The 16,848-nt window shown below is 41.5% G+C and overlaps 1 protein-coding gene across 3 annotated transcripts in view; it reads right to left on the bottom strand.

Moving 5' to 3' along the window:
• LOC138765004 (signal peptide, CUB and EGF-like domain-containing protein 3) overlaps positions 1-16,848 on the bottom strand; it is a 263,706-nt gene that overhangs the window by 194,478 nt on the left and 52,380 nt on the right. The window contains exons 2-3 of one of the 3 annotated variants that reach the window (XM_069941598.1): positions 8,826-8,948; positions 5,410-5,535 (exon numbers count right to left, since the gene is read on the bottom strand). In XM_069941598.1, the coding sequence (XP_069797699.1) occupies positions 5,410-5,535; positions 8,826-8,948 (249 nt within the window). Of the gene's footprint in view, positions 1-5,409; positions 5,536-7,489; positions 8,073-8,825; positions 8,949-16,848 lie in introns of those variants that run through there. The other 2 variants (XM_069941597.1, XM_069941599.1) reach the window with 2 other exon arrangements.

Here is a 16,848-nt window from a genome sequence, read left to right as displayed (position 1 = left end):
ATACAAATATAAGAAGACATGAGCAAAGTGAACAGCAAGTACGAGTTTCAACTGATTCTGCAAACTTGAAAATGGAAGCATGTTATTTCCTCGAAAGTCAAGCAAGGGCTTATTGCCAACACCTAAATCAAGACTATAAAAGTAGTGCTCTGTTATGGCCTTCTCTACATCGGAGATGTTGGACGCAGTCTGGGAGATGGGTTCACTGAGCACCTTTGCTCTCTCCGCAGGGACCTCCCAATGGCTAACTAGTTCAATTCAGCTTCCCACTTCCAACCTGGCATGTCTGTCCATGGCCTCATGCACTGCCAGACCAAGGCCACTCGTAAACTGGAGGAGCAACACCTAAAATTCAGTCTGAGCACTCACCAAGTGGATGGCATTAGCATCAACTTCTCCCATTTCGGTTAGACTACTTCCCATTCACCCTCCCTTACCTACCCTTTGTCTACTTTCCTCCACCTCTCCACCCCGGTCCTCCTCCATTCACAGAGCCATCTCCACTTCCCTGGTTTACTCTTGTGCCCTCCCTCCCTTATCCTGTGGAACTGTGCTCCTCCCCCTGCCCCTCTCCCCCATCATTTTATTCAGGCACCAGCCTACATTTTGTTCATAACTTGATGGAAGGGCTCAGATCTGAAACATTGGTTATGTCTCCGTCTTCGTGATATGAAGTATGTTGTTTAACTTGCTGAGTTTGTCCACCATTGAGGTGCTTTCACTTTAATCACAGCGTCCACAGACTTTCGGGTTTTACTACTCTCTTTGTCATCGATTCTGGTTTGGAGAAATTCAAACTGATCTAAACCAGAAAGTAAATTACAAGGAAAATTATACTTATGGTCATTTTGAAAATGAATCTCATCAATAACTTAAAAATTTCCAGGGAAACTTAAGTCTTCAAACCATAAAGCTACATGAGACATTTGCCCAGAAATGGTTTATTGTATATAAAGGAGTATTAGTTAGGTTGCTTATTGGTAGGGGTGTGTAAATTTCATTAGAAGGCCACTGTTGTCCGATTCAGCAACCTGCAAGAAACAAAGGGGTGTGTACGACTGAACAGATCTTGCACAAGACCTTTAAGAATGTATCAAAGACAACAAAAATGTTTGGTTGTGTCAAAGAGAGGATGGAGTTGAGGGTGGGTGATAGAGATTCAGAGATTGGTAGTTGGGCCTTAGTAGGGGAAGATTGGGGTAAATGAGGATCCTGTGGTCAGTTGTTGGTATTAGAGTTTGGTAGCTAAGGAATATGCTGGTCAATAATAGTTGTGGCAAAACGTGGTAATAAAGGAGAAGGTGTCACAGGGTGGAGATGCAAGGGTCACCATGGCTTGGACACCAGGAGAGCAGATTAAATAAATTACTCAGTAGTTAGTGCCCCAATGCTGGACAGGAGCCTTTTGAGGCAGGTATTCTATTTTAAATTTAGACATACAGCATAATATACCCTTTCGGCCCACAAAGCCCATGCTGCCCGATTACACCCAATTGATCTACAACCCCTGGTACATTTTGAAGGATGGGAGGAAGCCAGAGCCCCAAGGGAAAACCCACCCAGACACAGGGAGGATGTAAAAACTCCTTACAGACAGCATGGGATTCGAACCCTGGTCCATTGTAACAGTGTTGCGTTAACCGCTATGCTAACAGTGCTGCCCTATGGTAATTGTGCCACCCAAAGTGAAGATAAAGCAAGCATCCTGGGTGCTGCTAAGCTTGCAAGGTGATCTGCAGGCATCATGGGTCATCCATGCATGGAGGGAAATTATTGATGTGGTTGGACATGTCTAGGCTCCAATGTGCATAGGAGTGCATCAGCCTGAAGGAAAATCATAAATCGTGTTATTCATAAATCAGACTCCGATTTTCCATTATGTTTTTATTTTTCTTTTGAAAGTAAACTGTGTGGTGCAAGAGAGCATAACACTACACTTTCTAGTTTCCAGATAACTTTCTGTCCCTGGCGCTACGCAAATGGATTTTGTCCATAGCCATAAAAAGCCCAAACTAAGAATAACCAAATTTGAACATCACTCGGACTGATTTTTACTTCGAGGAACACAAGCCGAAACGGTCTCACCTTTTTCTTTAGTCTGTCTGTCTATCTATCCTTTGACCAATTAATTTTGCATAATTTGAGAAAAAACGTTAATGAGATCAATTCCCAGGTCACATTTTCATCATGGTTTGGGCACACTAATTTGATCCCAGTGATTCCAATTGGAGATGCAAAAGACTCAATGTGCACATTGAGTGCACATTGACCCAACGTGTCTTACATGTCAACGACTTGAATTTATAGTTACTCTTTGTGTGGGCAAATAAACTTTAATGTTACCAGAAATCACCATGACACAACAAATGTTAGTTTTATGACATCTTCCTTGCATGGCCAAGAAAAACTATTTATGAGGTACAGGACAGGTACAGTATCTGGTGTCTACTCTGATTGACAGACAGGATCAACAGAAACTTTCCTAATGCTGACAAACATTGCAACACAACTCCAACAGACAGTAGATTGTACCAGATGTGAGGTGGTAAGCTCATAGTGAGTCACATTAAACTAAGCCTCGACTCAGTGCAGTTCACCTTTACCATCATCAATGGGCATTAAGGTCAGTTAAACCACACAAAGAAGCCACAATATCTAAGATGATGCATTGACCAAATAATTCATTTCTGGGCTGGCAAAGTGTTCTGGAAGTTCCACAGAGTTAGATTTCCAATTGGAACATAGCAAACCTGTTCTGTGTGAGGAAGATAAATTGAAAATCTTCTGATTCAACATTGCGTGCAACTTTAAACCGCTCATATTGGACAAAAAGCCTGAATGCTGGGAGGCCATTTCTAACTTGTGCCATTCTAATGCAATCTACATGAATGAATATTGTGCAGCATAGGGGTGATTATTTCCTCTACAGGGAAATGTTAGTCTACAACTGCATAATAACATAATCCAATTTTTTTTACTAGACAATTGTGCACCCAAATATTGAAAATACTCTTGAGTAGATGAATTTGATCCACACAAAACCAAATGGGGTTTGTACTAAGAGAGTTGCTGAGTTGCTCAGCAGTCCTTTTGGACTACAGGTACACGATCTTTTATCCAGACTTCTAAAATCCGGAAAGCTCCAAAATCCGGTAAGTGGGGAGAGAGGCGCCAGCACTTGGGGAGGTGGCCGGGCGACTGGAAGGGGGTGGGGGTGGATACGGCAGCACAATTCGGGTGGGCTTTCCGAAATCCAGAAAAATCCAAAATTCGGGACACACTGTCCCCCAAGGATTCCAGATAAAGGATAGTGTACCTGTACCAGATCTATGCTGACATTTTTGCACATCTACATTAATCCCATTTGATGGCATTAGGTGCACATCTTTCTAATTCTCCCTGTCCCAAACAGGTGTCAACCGTACCTGTGCCCAAGAAGAGCGTAGTGACCTGCCTAAATAACTATCGACCAGTAGCACTTACATCAATAGATGAAGTGTGTTTTAAAGGGTGGTGTTGAAACATATCAGCTCCTGTCTGAGCGGCAACATGGTTCCGTTCCAGTTCGCCTATTGTAGCAACAGGGTTACGGCAGATGCCATCTCACTGGCTCTACAAAAAGCTCTGGAACACCTGGACAGCAAAAATGTTCTTTATTGACTATAGTTTAAAAAAGAGAAATTATAATCATAACCATTTCCCAGGTGCATCTGTCCTGTGGCAGTAAATCCAATCTAATTAGTACCATCTAATGTCCAGTCTCTGACTTCAGAGAAGTGATGGACACCAGCATCATCAAATATTCTCACCAAAGCCTGAGTGAGTTTCCCCAGAACACTCAGATCCAAACCTCACCGCAATCAAATATGGATCAAATAGCCAAATTCCAGCAGTGAGATAGGCGTTTACTGCCTTTGATTTCAAGGTGCCATTTGACAAACTCACTCAGGCTTGAGTGACCAGATGTGATGATACTGGTGTCCATCACTTTGCTGAAGTCAGTGGATTTTCTCCAAAAGGGCAGGGCATACCTAGGAAATTGTTATAATCATTCCTTTTTAAAAAAAATACAGTATTTATGGTATAACTGAGGTGTTTGTTCAGCCACATTGGTTAATCAGATTCCATGTTGAGACCAGATCAGACCAGATAAGTTTTGCATTATCAAGGTGAAATTTCAACTTGTGTCTCTGAATCCTTAGTACCATCTCTGGATCATTAGTTTGGTAACTTTTCTGTGGTGCAACTTCCATACCATTAAAGCTGCTTCACTCTGGCAAGAAGAAGTTCTGATAAAACTGAAATCAATCGAGGGAAAAACACTACTGGTTGGAGTGTTATTGCACACAAAGAAAGATCCCATCTCCAGGTCATCACAGGGAGCTCCTCGGGACAGCGTCCAAGGCCTAATTATCTTCAGTTGCCTCATCAACAACCGTCATTTCAGAAGTGGGGGGGGGGGGGGGGAAGGAAGGGGATGATGGCATCATACTCAATACGATTTCAGACTCCTGAGCAAATAAAGTGGCCCGTGTGTCTGCAAGCTCCAGACAATATTCAAGCAAGGGGCCGATAAACTGTAATTAACATTGCACTACCAACATACCTGACAACAGCAATCTCCAATGAGACAGTCTGACCACTTACCCCTACATTCAATAGTGTCACCATCAGTGTTCCCACATTGTATAACTATAGTGAGAGGGTTCGATTCAAATCATTATGCATACAAAATCTCAGGCACAATCTGGCTTGCAACATTTTAGCCTTGATAAAAATAACAGCTAAAACCTAACTCATTCATCTGCAGGCATAAATACAACAGTACTTTTATAGTCAGAAACTAGTAGCAAAAGTATGATTTTTAAACCAAAATCCACAGCATGTAGGTGGTGGCACAATATCTAGCTATAGACACACTAACAACCAGCAGGGACTGCTCCTTTAAGGATTCGAAGCAAAACATGTCGGAAGGAGAGATGTACACCAATAACTTGAATATCCAAAAACAAAACAGCTAACTAGAGCTAGAACAGTGATCCCTTCACAAGAAGGACACCCATCCAGCAAGAAGATAGAGAGAGGGAGTCTTCACAACAGTGAAGTCAATTCCATCAGAGTAGCACCAGGTTTGCTCAAGATCTACAACACCTGGAGCACAAATTGACCACAAGGCTTTCCAACAAAGCTTCTAGAATATTTATATTCATAATGTATCTTCATTTGATGCATACAATTTAACGACCATAAGACGGTCCATTTTACTTCGTGATACTTTGCTATCTGCAATTACTTTCTTCAGTTAAAAATATAAATAATTTTTGTTTCTTTGGGGTTGCAAACATTTGATGGGTTAGTTCCACAGCAGACACTGTTGGATGAAATTAGTAGATTTCTGAAGGGACTTACCAAGGCAGTTATGGCCATCGTGTGCTAACTTGAATCCATCGTAACATGTGCAGCGGTAATTTCCAGGGATATTGATGCATTCATGGACACACCCTCCATTGTACTCATTGTCACATTCATCAATATCTGGAAGACAATTCATTTCTGGGATAAGTTTATCAAAACAAACAGAAAGTCATTTTAATTAAAACAGGAGACTTGTATTTCTCTTGGGACAGTTCTCACAATTTGCTTCACATTTTAACTCCTTTGTTTAATTTATGCAATAACAAGCATTCACCATCAGATGCCCATCATGGACCTTCTTTAATATTCAAAATAGATTGGAAACAGCTGCATTTAATCAGAATCATCAACTCTTGTTCCATCATCCTGAATTGTCAGCAACTGTCCTCCTCGATGATTACTAGAAACATTAAAAAAATCTAAAATATTCCATACTGTACATACTTGCATCAACTGTAAGCTATTCCATTTTCAAACACAAAGAAATCTTCTATTCTGTCAGAACAGATTTGGACAGAGGAGCATAGAATGGAATTTTCGCATGGAGGCCACAATTTATTGTTTTTCTACAAAAGGTGAAATTTCACTGATTGTAAATACAGGAATCAGCATATAATTCAACAAAAAATAAATAGACAAAGAAAAAAAAGCATTTGTAATGACTTGCTTGCTTAGTTCGGACCTTAAATAGAAAAACAATTCATTTCCACAGTTCTCGAAGTACAGAGGATTTGTTTTTGTTAAGATGCTGGAAGGGTGCGATAATTTTTGGGGAACCATGATGCAGTGTCTCTGAACCCTTAAACTGAAATGCCACGATGAAGGAAGGAAATTTTAGGAGAGATATCAGGGTTTTTTTTTATTACAGAGAGAGTTGTGGGTGTCTGGAATGCATTGCCAGGGCTGGAACAATAGGGGCATTTAAGAGACTCTTAGACAGGCAAATGGATGAAAGAAAAAAAAATAGGTTATGAGGTAGGGAGAATTTTATGGTATATATAGATCAATACAACTTGTGGGATGAAGGGCCTGAACTGTAATGTTCTATTCTCCAGGTGAAAAACTTGTTCAAAATGCTGTAGGTCCCTTCTCTCTGGTGATAGATTTATGCTCATGTACCAGTCTGAGCAATAATTCCTCCATCTTACATTATTGACTAGCATTAGCACAAATATTTATTAATTTAAAATGTTTTTTAAAACTTGGGTTTGAAGTACAGTTTTTTATTCTTTGTAAAATATTTTTTATTAAGTTTAACATATAAGCATAAATACAAAATTGACAATTACATAATAATTCATTTATACACAAGTAAGCATGCAAGAAAAAAGGCCAGTGGAACAAAATAGAAATCAATGATTGCTTGGAATATCTCAAAAACATTTAATTAAATTGATTCACACAACCATGTTTGGTTTTATTGAAATAACTTGTATAGAATAAAGGGGAAAAAAACTAAAAGCTAAAGCTAACTCTAATTTAACCTCTCTCTCTAATCAAGTTTACCTTTTGAATTAATAAAAGAAAAATCAATAATGTGGAACCACTGGCAACCCCCCCCCCACCCCCAGAGAACAGGCAATGAACAACTAGAACATTGAATAATTGTTAATTCTTCCAATTATAAAAAAAATTCTAATAATGGACCCCACAATTTCATAAATTGAAACTTTGTCTTTGATATGATATCTAATTTTCTCTAAACTTAAATAGGTCATCACGTAATTTATCCACTGTGTACGAGTAGGTGATGATCATCTTTCCATTTCAATAAAATTTCTCATCCAGCTATCAACATGGTATAAGCTAAAACCTTTTTCCTGAGAAGCCGATATGTTTATCTGAATCACAAGAAAAACCAAGAAAGAGATTCTGGAAAGACATTTTCAAAACTTTATCAACGATTCTTAAGATTAATTTGGAACTCGTGATTCAGATAAACTTGTATTGGCATTTCTCGTGATTCAGTTCTTTTTTTTTTTAAATGCCTGAAATGGAATTATTGCCAATGAACAGAACTACATTTGTGTAGTGTAATAATTATACAACACAGATTAATAAAGAGAAGCATAACCTAGAATCAACTTCTTCTGGTTATCCATTCTGTAGGATGATGGGTGGTTCCTTTCAGTCAGATTGCAGAATTTGTCCTGGAGTGGCTGTACAGGCCGATCCTTGACAGGCCCTGCTTGCCACATACTTGGTGAGGTGAAGTGAGGTGGGGTAACAGGGACAGAAGCTCTGTTGTGACATTTCCTGGCCCTTTCCTCTGTTGCCTCTTTGAGCTTTTTCTCAGCAACATCCTCACCATTTCTGATGGCGTCCCTCCACTGCGAGCGATCTTGAGCCGGATCCTCCCACGTCAGCTTTCCAGAGGCTCCTGTGCAGAACACCCTTGTTACCATAGTCACTGGCCTCGTTTTTGGGTACGCCTGCACAGTTGGCCGTACAAGATGTCCTTGGGCAGTCTTTCATCAGGCCTTCTGACAAGTTCTGCCCAGCGCAGTTGGGCTGACATCACCAAGGTTGAAACTGCAGGCCTTCTGCCTGAAGAAAGGACCTCGACCTTGTCTCACCAGGTGGTCTTCATCAAAGAACATAGGTGATGATGCTGCTGCAGTTGGTCAAGCTGATGTAAGTGACTGATAGGGGCCCCACCTCTCACATCCATAGAGCAAGGCTGATATGACAATGGCCCAGAACACCTTGCAGTTCTAGAATTTCCTATCCTAGAATCTTGTCTATATATGGGAAACAATGTTAGCACAGATTAACAGAGAGTTCCACTTGAACAGGGAGTCAACCTAAGGGAAATGATGAGTGGCTGAAGTCACTTACTTCTCTCCAAAGCATAATGATTTTTACTGTTTTTGCACAATCCAAATCAACGATGAATTTTTCCATGATAGCATCATAATAAGGCTTCCAAATTTTAAAATACTTGGCATTCTACGTATTATTATTGGAGAATTTACAAATCAGAAAAAAAAGACATATTTCAATTTAAAATATGGAGATATTTAAAAAGCAGAAATGCATCCACAATTTCAAAACAGCCATCCATGGAAAAGTAGTGTGTGAATGACAACTAAAAAAAAGCTTTTGTGTAATAATGACGCACATATAGGAAATGACACTATTATTCATTCATATTGCAGAATGTAACTGTGGTCATGCTTTTCAAACAGCAGCTCTCTGTTTCAATATTTCCAATTATGTGAAAACAGTTTCTGCTTGATCTTGATTTTGACTTCACCCATTGCAGGAAATACACACAATAGGCAGGGTTAAAATGATGTGAACGTTCTTTGCAATATCCCTAATGCTAATGCAAGAAATGAAAAAAGACCAAGCGTTGTTTAATAGATGGTAATGCTCCATGAATTTCATAAAGCTCAGGATTACAATACCTTCACACTGTTTGCCATCTCCTGTGTAACCAGACTTGCATATACATTTATAAGACTTTGGGGTGTTCTGACAGATCGCATCAATATGGCAATTATCTGTTCCTTCAACACATTCGTCAACATCTGAAAGAGCAAAAATTAAATGTTAAGAAAAAAAGCATTGCTTTGCAGCACGTTATTCTTAACAATCTACCGTGGTACATTAGAAAATCCATTTGTCTTAGAGCAAGTATGCCTTATCTGCATCCACTTGATACCCAACATTGTGATGCTTCAGAATCATATATCTCATGCATTTTGTTTGCCAAATTAATTTGCTAAAATTGACACTTGATGGTGCTTTGAAATGGATCAAATTATTTTCTAGATGGAATCATACAGCACAAAAACAGGCCTTTCGACCCACCATTAGGTGCGGCATGGTTGGCCTAGAGGTTAGTGTGATCCCTTTACAGCATCAGCGATGGGAACTGGACCTGGTTTCAAATCTTGCACTGTCCGTAAGGAGTTTGCATGTTCTCTCTGTGCCTGTGTGGGTTTTCTCTGGGGGCTCCCACCATTCAAAAATGTACTAGGGTGTAGGTTAATGGGTGGCATGGACTCGTGGGTTGAAATGGCCTGTTACCGACCTGTATGTCCAATTTGTTTTCCAAACATTTAAAAATGTCATTGCTGCCCATGGTACTTATAGGTCCATCACCTTCTGTGCCTTGATAATTCATCCACTTGCCAAAGCCCTTCTCTTTAAGATCAGGTCATGAGCCTAATTTAATCCAGTTGTGAACTTAGCAGGGCTCATAAATACAGCAACAATGGCTGTCATAAATAGGGCAACAGTTGGAGCCCTGTGACATATATAGAACTGTAATACTCAGTGGAACAATCAACATTCACTACATTGTCAGAGAAATGTTGGGGAGGCAGTAGCTAGCCCGGAAGTGTTAAAAGGATATCTAAATTTTTTGAACATGGGCTAAGAGAAATCAAGTACTTTGGATCTCCATCATGCCCACTCTGACCTCTTCCTCCAATCGCTGCAACCGCACAATCAGGATAGAGTCCATAAGTAAAAGGCCAAAACTTAACCAGCAGTGGTATCTCAAATTGAAAATAATGCTTATTTTTAAAGGAAAAGAGCAAGTGAAGAATACCAAAAAAAAATGAGGGGGTTGTGCAGACACAAAAGCACACATGTCAAACTCTGGCCCGATATAATTATATATGGCCCGCAAGATCATTTCAAAAATGTATTAGAGGTGGCCCACCCTGCAGCGAGAGCCGATGCTGTTTTTTGGTAATGTCACCCCCACCATCCTCCCCCTTCATTGCACATCCTTCTCCATTGTAACACGAGAAATTGTAACACGAGAAGTCTGTCGACGTCATCAGCCGGCAAGCCAGTTGGAAGGCTCCCCGCACAACCAGTCACTTCTCCCACCTGTCGAGCGGTGCGGCGGATTGGCGAGCGCCTGTGATTTCCTGTCGGCGCGATGGGCATGGCAGGCTGCGCACGACCCCCGGGCAGCACGAGCCCCGCGTGACTGGCACCTGTTGGCCCTTCCACAGCGCGAGCGCACTTATCCCGGTCGCCACGGCCTTCAGCGCTTGCACCCGCGCGGACCCCAGGGATGGCTGGTTCAGCCCTGCACATGAAGAGAGAGATGGTGGCTGTCCGCAAAGGCTGATTGGCAGCACGCTGGGCCTGAGTGGGTGGGTAAGCAGGGGTGGGCAGAGGGTGTAGGTGAGGAGTAATGGGCAGAGGAAGTTATGGTGGTGTGAGGGGAAGTTAGAAGGAGGGATGAGTAGAAGGAGGGGTGGATAGGGAAGAGGTAAAAGGGGAGGGGCAGGGCGAGTAGGGGAGGGGTGATTAGAGGGTGAGAGACGGGTAGAGGGAGGAACAGGTTGAGGGGAGAGGCAGTAGAGGGGCGTGTATAGGATGGGGTGGGTTGAGGCAGAGCGAGTGGAGTGAGGGATGAGTAGAGGTTGGGTAAAGGACCGGTCAGGTAGAGGGATGGTGGGTCGAGGGTGAATAGAGGCCTAGAGCCTGAGGAGTGAGCAGGAAATGCTGAGTCCTGATGCAGGCCAAAATGGACACAGCCTGTGAATGCTGACTACATCTCCACAGGGACCAAATAGGTTTCCCTCAGGTCAAGCAAAGGGTGAACTTGAGCTACCTACTCCTGACCTGTAACATTATCCTCCTAAAGTTATATCCCAAAGTTTAACATTACATATGTTGAAAGAAGAGAAAACATGCAGATGTTGTTGAAAAACTTCAATAAATATTTAGTTCGGCCCTCGACTTAGTCCAAGTTTTTAATTTTGGCCCTCCGTGAATTTGAGTTTGACACCCCTGCACTAAAGGGTTAAATGGAATGAAATGCCAGCATGCAAAAATTAGTTTGAACTAATTTAACTCAATTAACATTGAAGCTCCAAAAATTAGTCATGGATACATCAGAACATATCAGATAGAGTATTTAAACAGAACTACAACTTTCTTTGCATTAAAATGACACAAAGTGCATCAGGGGTATTGTGACAGAGCAGGAGTCTGGTATTGAGAGAGACCATCTGTATCAGCATTAAATAGCAGAGTAGCCTTGAATAAATAAATTGCCTAATCCTATCTTCAATGTTTCTATTAAAAAAAAAACCATGGTTTTCTTTTCTTTGAATTTTCTAACTAAAACCTAATCAAGGTGGCAGTGAAACCTGCTAACTTAATTTTAAAGCTTTCCAACAATTACTGATAGCAATGCTGAATCGTCTAATGTAAAATTATATGGGACTGCGAATCTCTGTGACTTGTACAATTCAGAAAGTGTAATGTTCCATCTGTGCAGAACTCAACTGCGGAGGTGGTAAGGGAGTGACAAATATCCTCTTTGACTCAGTAGGTAGAGGGCAAATTATTTAAGCTTCCTCTTTCTGTTCATTATTGAATAACACTTGTGACTAAGCCCATGTACAATGAGAACAACTGGACTTAATGTATTACTCTGGCCCGGCAACTTACATAAACAGTAATACAATTGATGAGCATGATCAGGGATTGAATGATTACATTAGAGAGGTAGACTGTTGAGTCCATCAGGTCCACGTGGAGTCCATTACTTTCTCAAGCAAAAAATCTGCAGATACTGGAAATCTGAAATAAAATGCTTCACGACCTCAGCAAGTCTGCCAGCCTATACAAAACAGCAGCAGCATTTCAGATGTGTGGCCCTTTCCCTGAACTGAGTACCAGTCCAATTCCCTTTTGAAAACCTGCCTGGCAGATGGTTTGCAGCACACAAACATGCTGGAGAAACTTAACAGATCACACAGCATCCAACAGGAAGTAAAGGGCAACAAATGATTCAGGCCTGGGCCCCTTGTCAGGTATACATTAAAAACAGGCAGATGTCGGAATAAAAAGGAGGAGGGAGGAGAGAGGAGGAGGAAGGGCCCGGGGGGTGGGGAGGGGCACATGCTAACAGGCAAGAGGTCAAAAGTTGATATTGGTGGAAAGGCAGAATGGAAAAAAAAATGAGGTGATGGGGAAGAGGGTAGCTCTCTGATAGGTGAGGGAAAGAAAGAGGGTAGGGTACTGGAGGAAAGGAGAGAGAGGGATAGGGAAAGTGAGTGACGGGAGAGGGGTTTGACAGAAAGTGAAGAAATCAATGTTAATGCCATCTAGTTGGAGAATGCCTAGACAGAATATAAGGTGCCATTCCTCCAGTTTGCAGGTAGCCTTGGCTGTGCTTGAGGCCATGGATAGGTATGTTGGTTTGGAGGGGTGTGTGGAATTAAAATGGTTGGCCACTGCAAAGTCCTTACTATTGCAGTGAACAGAGTGAAGGACTGTTCCCACTCTTTTCACAGACAATGCCTTCCACTTAAAATCATTTTTCCTCATAGCTTCGATATACCCAGGGGTGCAGGCCTAACTTTTTAGGTGCCAGAGCTCACCAAAAATGGCAACAAGGAAGTGCCTGGAGTGGCCCCATGAGCTCTGGTGAGCTCCGGCAGCACTCCACCCCTGGATGTACCTTTGGCCCATTAGTACAAATGTGTGTTCCCTGGTCTTTGAACCATTTGCTCAGGAGAACAGCCTCTCAGTTCTTAACCTATTCAAAGCAGCTACAATTTCATGCACTCAGAATATTTTACCTTACCGACGAGCATTTGAAGTTTCAAAGCAACAAGTCTCTTAGAGGAGTTGAAAGGAGGATGAAAGACTGACAGAGGAAAAAAAATCACAAGAAAATTGCATGAAGTAACTAACCTTAGGCCATCTTACTGGTAACACTGACTTATAATAATTTTGTCATGAGTATAAGAGTTACAGTTTATGATCCCACACAGGATGCCTGAACAACTGCTATTCAAATATTTGATTCATTGTACAGTCGCTCAATCCTGATGAAAGCTTTAAAAGTTTGCTTCATCTCATACAGTCTACATTTCCCCATTATTTCCAAGCTTGCAATTATGCAATGTCTGGTTGCGATCCAGGGGACAGGACCTCGTTAAACAGATGTTTATTTTAAAGCAGAGAATGTTGTCAGGCAAAATATGAAGCTTTTGTGCTTGAAAAATATTAAAAACTCTTGACTATTTCTCTGTCTGGGATTGTTGTATCCATCATTTACCAACAAACTATTACTGGCAAATCTAGACTCTAGAAATATTTGTCTGTCATAGTAAGTAGAAAGAGAATTTACAAGCCCAACACACCCTATGGAGTTCAAGTTTCTGGACGACAGGCTTTAGGTTTATAATGTGATGAAAGAATGAATCATAACCATGGGTTTGATCTTCTACAACTTCCATAAACATAATAATAAGGAAAACAATAACAAGCTAGAAAATTAGATGCTGCATGACCCGCTGAGTTTCTCCAGCACTTTTATATACTGCACTACAATCTCAACGTCTGCAGATTTTCTGATTTATAAACAAAAGGATGCCCCTTCAGAGAAATTGAGTAGCCGGGGATCTCGCTGCCTTGGACATGGATAGGATAGTAATTAGCACAATGCTAAAACAGCGCTCGCGACCCAGGTCCATATTCGGCAGTGTCTGTAAGGAGCTTTTACATTCTCCTCATGTCTTTGGGTGATTCCTCCGGATGCTCCGTTCCTAGGGCTGTAGTGACTGGGACTCTACTGCAAGTCTAAAATTAAAAACTGCTCCAATGTCACCACCTCCGGCACCCCTGTAACCTTTGTGGCTGTAGGGTACATTGCCCAGCCATGAACCTGAGATCACGACCCCATATCCAATGAATCCTTGGTTCTGGATCCCCGAATCATTCAGAAAGAGGCCTGTCACAGGAGGTCTGCCATCGCACCTATGCAAATTCTGGACCCAATTCCTGGTAGTATTCATGTAGTTCAGCTCTGACTGACCTGGCCCGTACCTATGGTTTCCTTTCTCTGCAGACCCAGTCACCCAACCTACTAAAACACCAGTGAGTTCACACTAGAGCAAGACTGTTTGCCTGCTCCGAGCATGGGAAGGGCTTCACCCAGTCATCAAACCTATTGTAACACCAGAAAATTCATAACTAACATCTGATGATCGAGAGTAAAATCATCCAGAAACCTAAAAGAATCATTCCAGTCTTATGGCATCATTTATATCTCATTCAATCAGTAGAATTAGTAAAACCCCTGTTATCTGGAATTCAAGGCACCAGCAGCCTCAAATGAATGGCAAAAAAAGTCGTAGAAAATAAATAGGTAAAAAATATGGAAGTTTAAAATTGGCGCACCTCGCTGTTAGTTCGCCAATCATGCAACACACAGTCTCAAGCAACTGGAAAAATCACTTATTCAGCATCTACCAATCCCTATTGGTGCCAGATACCAAGGTGTTTTTTTTAAACCATGTTTACTTCACACATATTCTGAGGGTTGGAACCTCTAGCATTGGATTCATCATCAAATACTGACCGATGACCCAAACTTCGGAGTTGAAGAAACCTTCAGAGACAAAGTTATTTGGTACTTGGAAAAATATAGGTTAATAAATGAAGATTTATATAGTCTTTTCAAATGTGAGTTGTTCCTAAGTGAGACAATTAAGGTCTTTGATGAGAAATAGAAAATTGAAGATGAGACTAATAAGATAAATTACATATTTATGGATGCCAAAGGGCATTTAATATCCATAAAGTTGACATCAGCAAAACTGAAGCACATAGGTTAGAAATGCATAGCAGTTTGGGCTCAGAAATCATTCGAGGTCAAGTGAGGGTTAGCAAATTTAAGTTATTGGGAGTCACTATCTCAGAGGATCTTTCCTGGACCCAACACACTAATGGCATCATGAAGAGAGCACATCAGTGCCTCTACCTCCTCAGGGGTTTGCAAAGGTTTGGTATGACATCAAAACCCTGGCAAATTTCTACAGAGGTGTGGTGGAAAGTGTGCTGACCAGCTGCATCATGGTCTGGCATGGGGACACCAATGCCCCTGAATGCAAACCCCTGCAAAAAGGTAGTGGACACAGCCCAGGACATCACAGGCAAAACCCTCCCCACCATTGAGAACATCTACGGGAAACACTGACGTTGGAGACCACCAACAATCATCAGGATCCACATTATCCAGCACACAGTCTGGTCCCACTGTTGCCACCAGAAAGAGGAAATCGGCGCCTCAAGATTTACACCACCAGGTTCAGTATCAGCTGCTGCTCCTCCACTGTCAGACCCCTCAACAACAAACTCAATCAGGGACTCATTTAATGATTCTTACTTTTGCACTTTATTGAATTTTTTCCCTCAGTCAGTTTGTTTACATGTGTACAGTTTTTTTTTTGCACTGCCAATAAGTGATAATTCAGCCTCACCTACAGGTAAAAGAATCTCAGGAGTGCATGTGATATCATGTATGTACTCTGACAATAAATCTGAACACAAGTCTATTTTTTAAATTGGATAAAAAGTGGTTTTGAATAAAAATGATTAACTTGGGCTTGCAGATGAAACTTGGAAATGTAGTGAACAGACTTCAGGACAATGCAAGTAACCGTGACATTAATCAGGTACTGGAGTCTAACCTACTCGGAGATCATAAAGCACCCAAAGAAGTCCATCAGCCAACCCATTCCTCCACTGGCCATCAAGCAACCAATTACACTAATCCTGTATTTATTGAATTCTCCTCACATCCCCATCAACTCCCTTGAGATCCGACCACTCACCTACACTCGTGGTGCAATTTATAGTGACCAATTAACCAACCAGGTTGATTCCAAAGATGAAGGGGTTAGCCTATGAGGAGAGATCAAGTCATCTGGGGCTGTACTTACTGGAATTTAGAAGAATGAGAGGGGATCTTATAGAAACAGATAAAATTATGAAAGCCATAGATAGAGATAGGTGAGATGTTTCCATTGGTGGGGTAGATGAGAATTGGGGGACTTAGCCTCATGATTCAGGTCAGTAGATTTAGGACTGAGATGAGGAGGAACTGCTTTTCCCAGAGGGTGGTGAATCTGTGGCATTGGCAGTCCATTGAAGCTGTGGAGATGACCTCAGTGAATATATTTAGGACAAGGTTGATAGATTTTTACATGGTAGAATTAAGAGATACAGGGGAAAGGCAGGTAGGTGGAGATAAGCCTATCATCAGATCAGCCATGATCTCACTGAATGACGGAGCAGGCTTGACGGGCCTGCTCCTATTTCTGACATTCTTGTGTTTTCTAACTAGCCCACACATCTGCAGTGTTGGAAGAAACATGAGCACTTGAAGGAAACCCACATCATCACAAGGAGAGCATTCAAATTCCACACAGACAAGGAGCTGGGGTCAGGATTGAACTTGGGGTATGAGGCAGCATGCCTCCTCACTGCACAACTGGGCAATTCCTGACTGTCAGCATCAAATTCCAGTGAGGAGCTCAGGCCTTCAAGAAGGAGAAACACAAGAGCCCCTCTTTTTTTTATAAAAAAAGAGGCAGGTAGTGCAGTTCACAGCAGAAAGGCTACAATCCTTTCCACCCTTTGAAATTATTTTCCAATCTC

Source organism: Narcine bancroftii, chromosome 5 (assembly GCF_036971445.1).
Source record: "Narcine bancroftii isolate sNarBan1 chromosome 5, sNarBan1.hap1, whole genome shotgun sequence".
Classification (NCBI taxonomy): domain Eukaryota; kingdom Metazoa; phylum Chordata; class Chondrichthyes; order Torpediniformes; family Narcinidae; genus Narcine; species Narcine bancroftii.
This window is presented reverse-complemented; position numbering and strand designations above follow the sequence as displayed.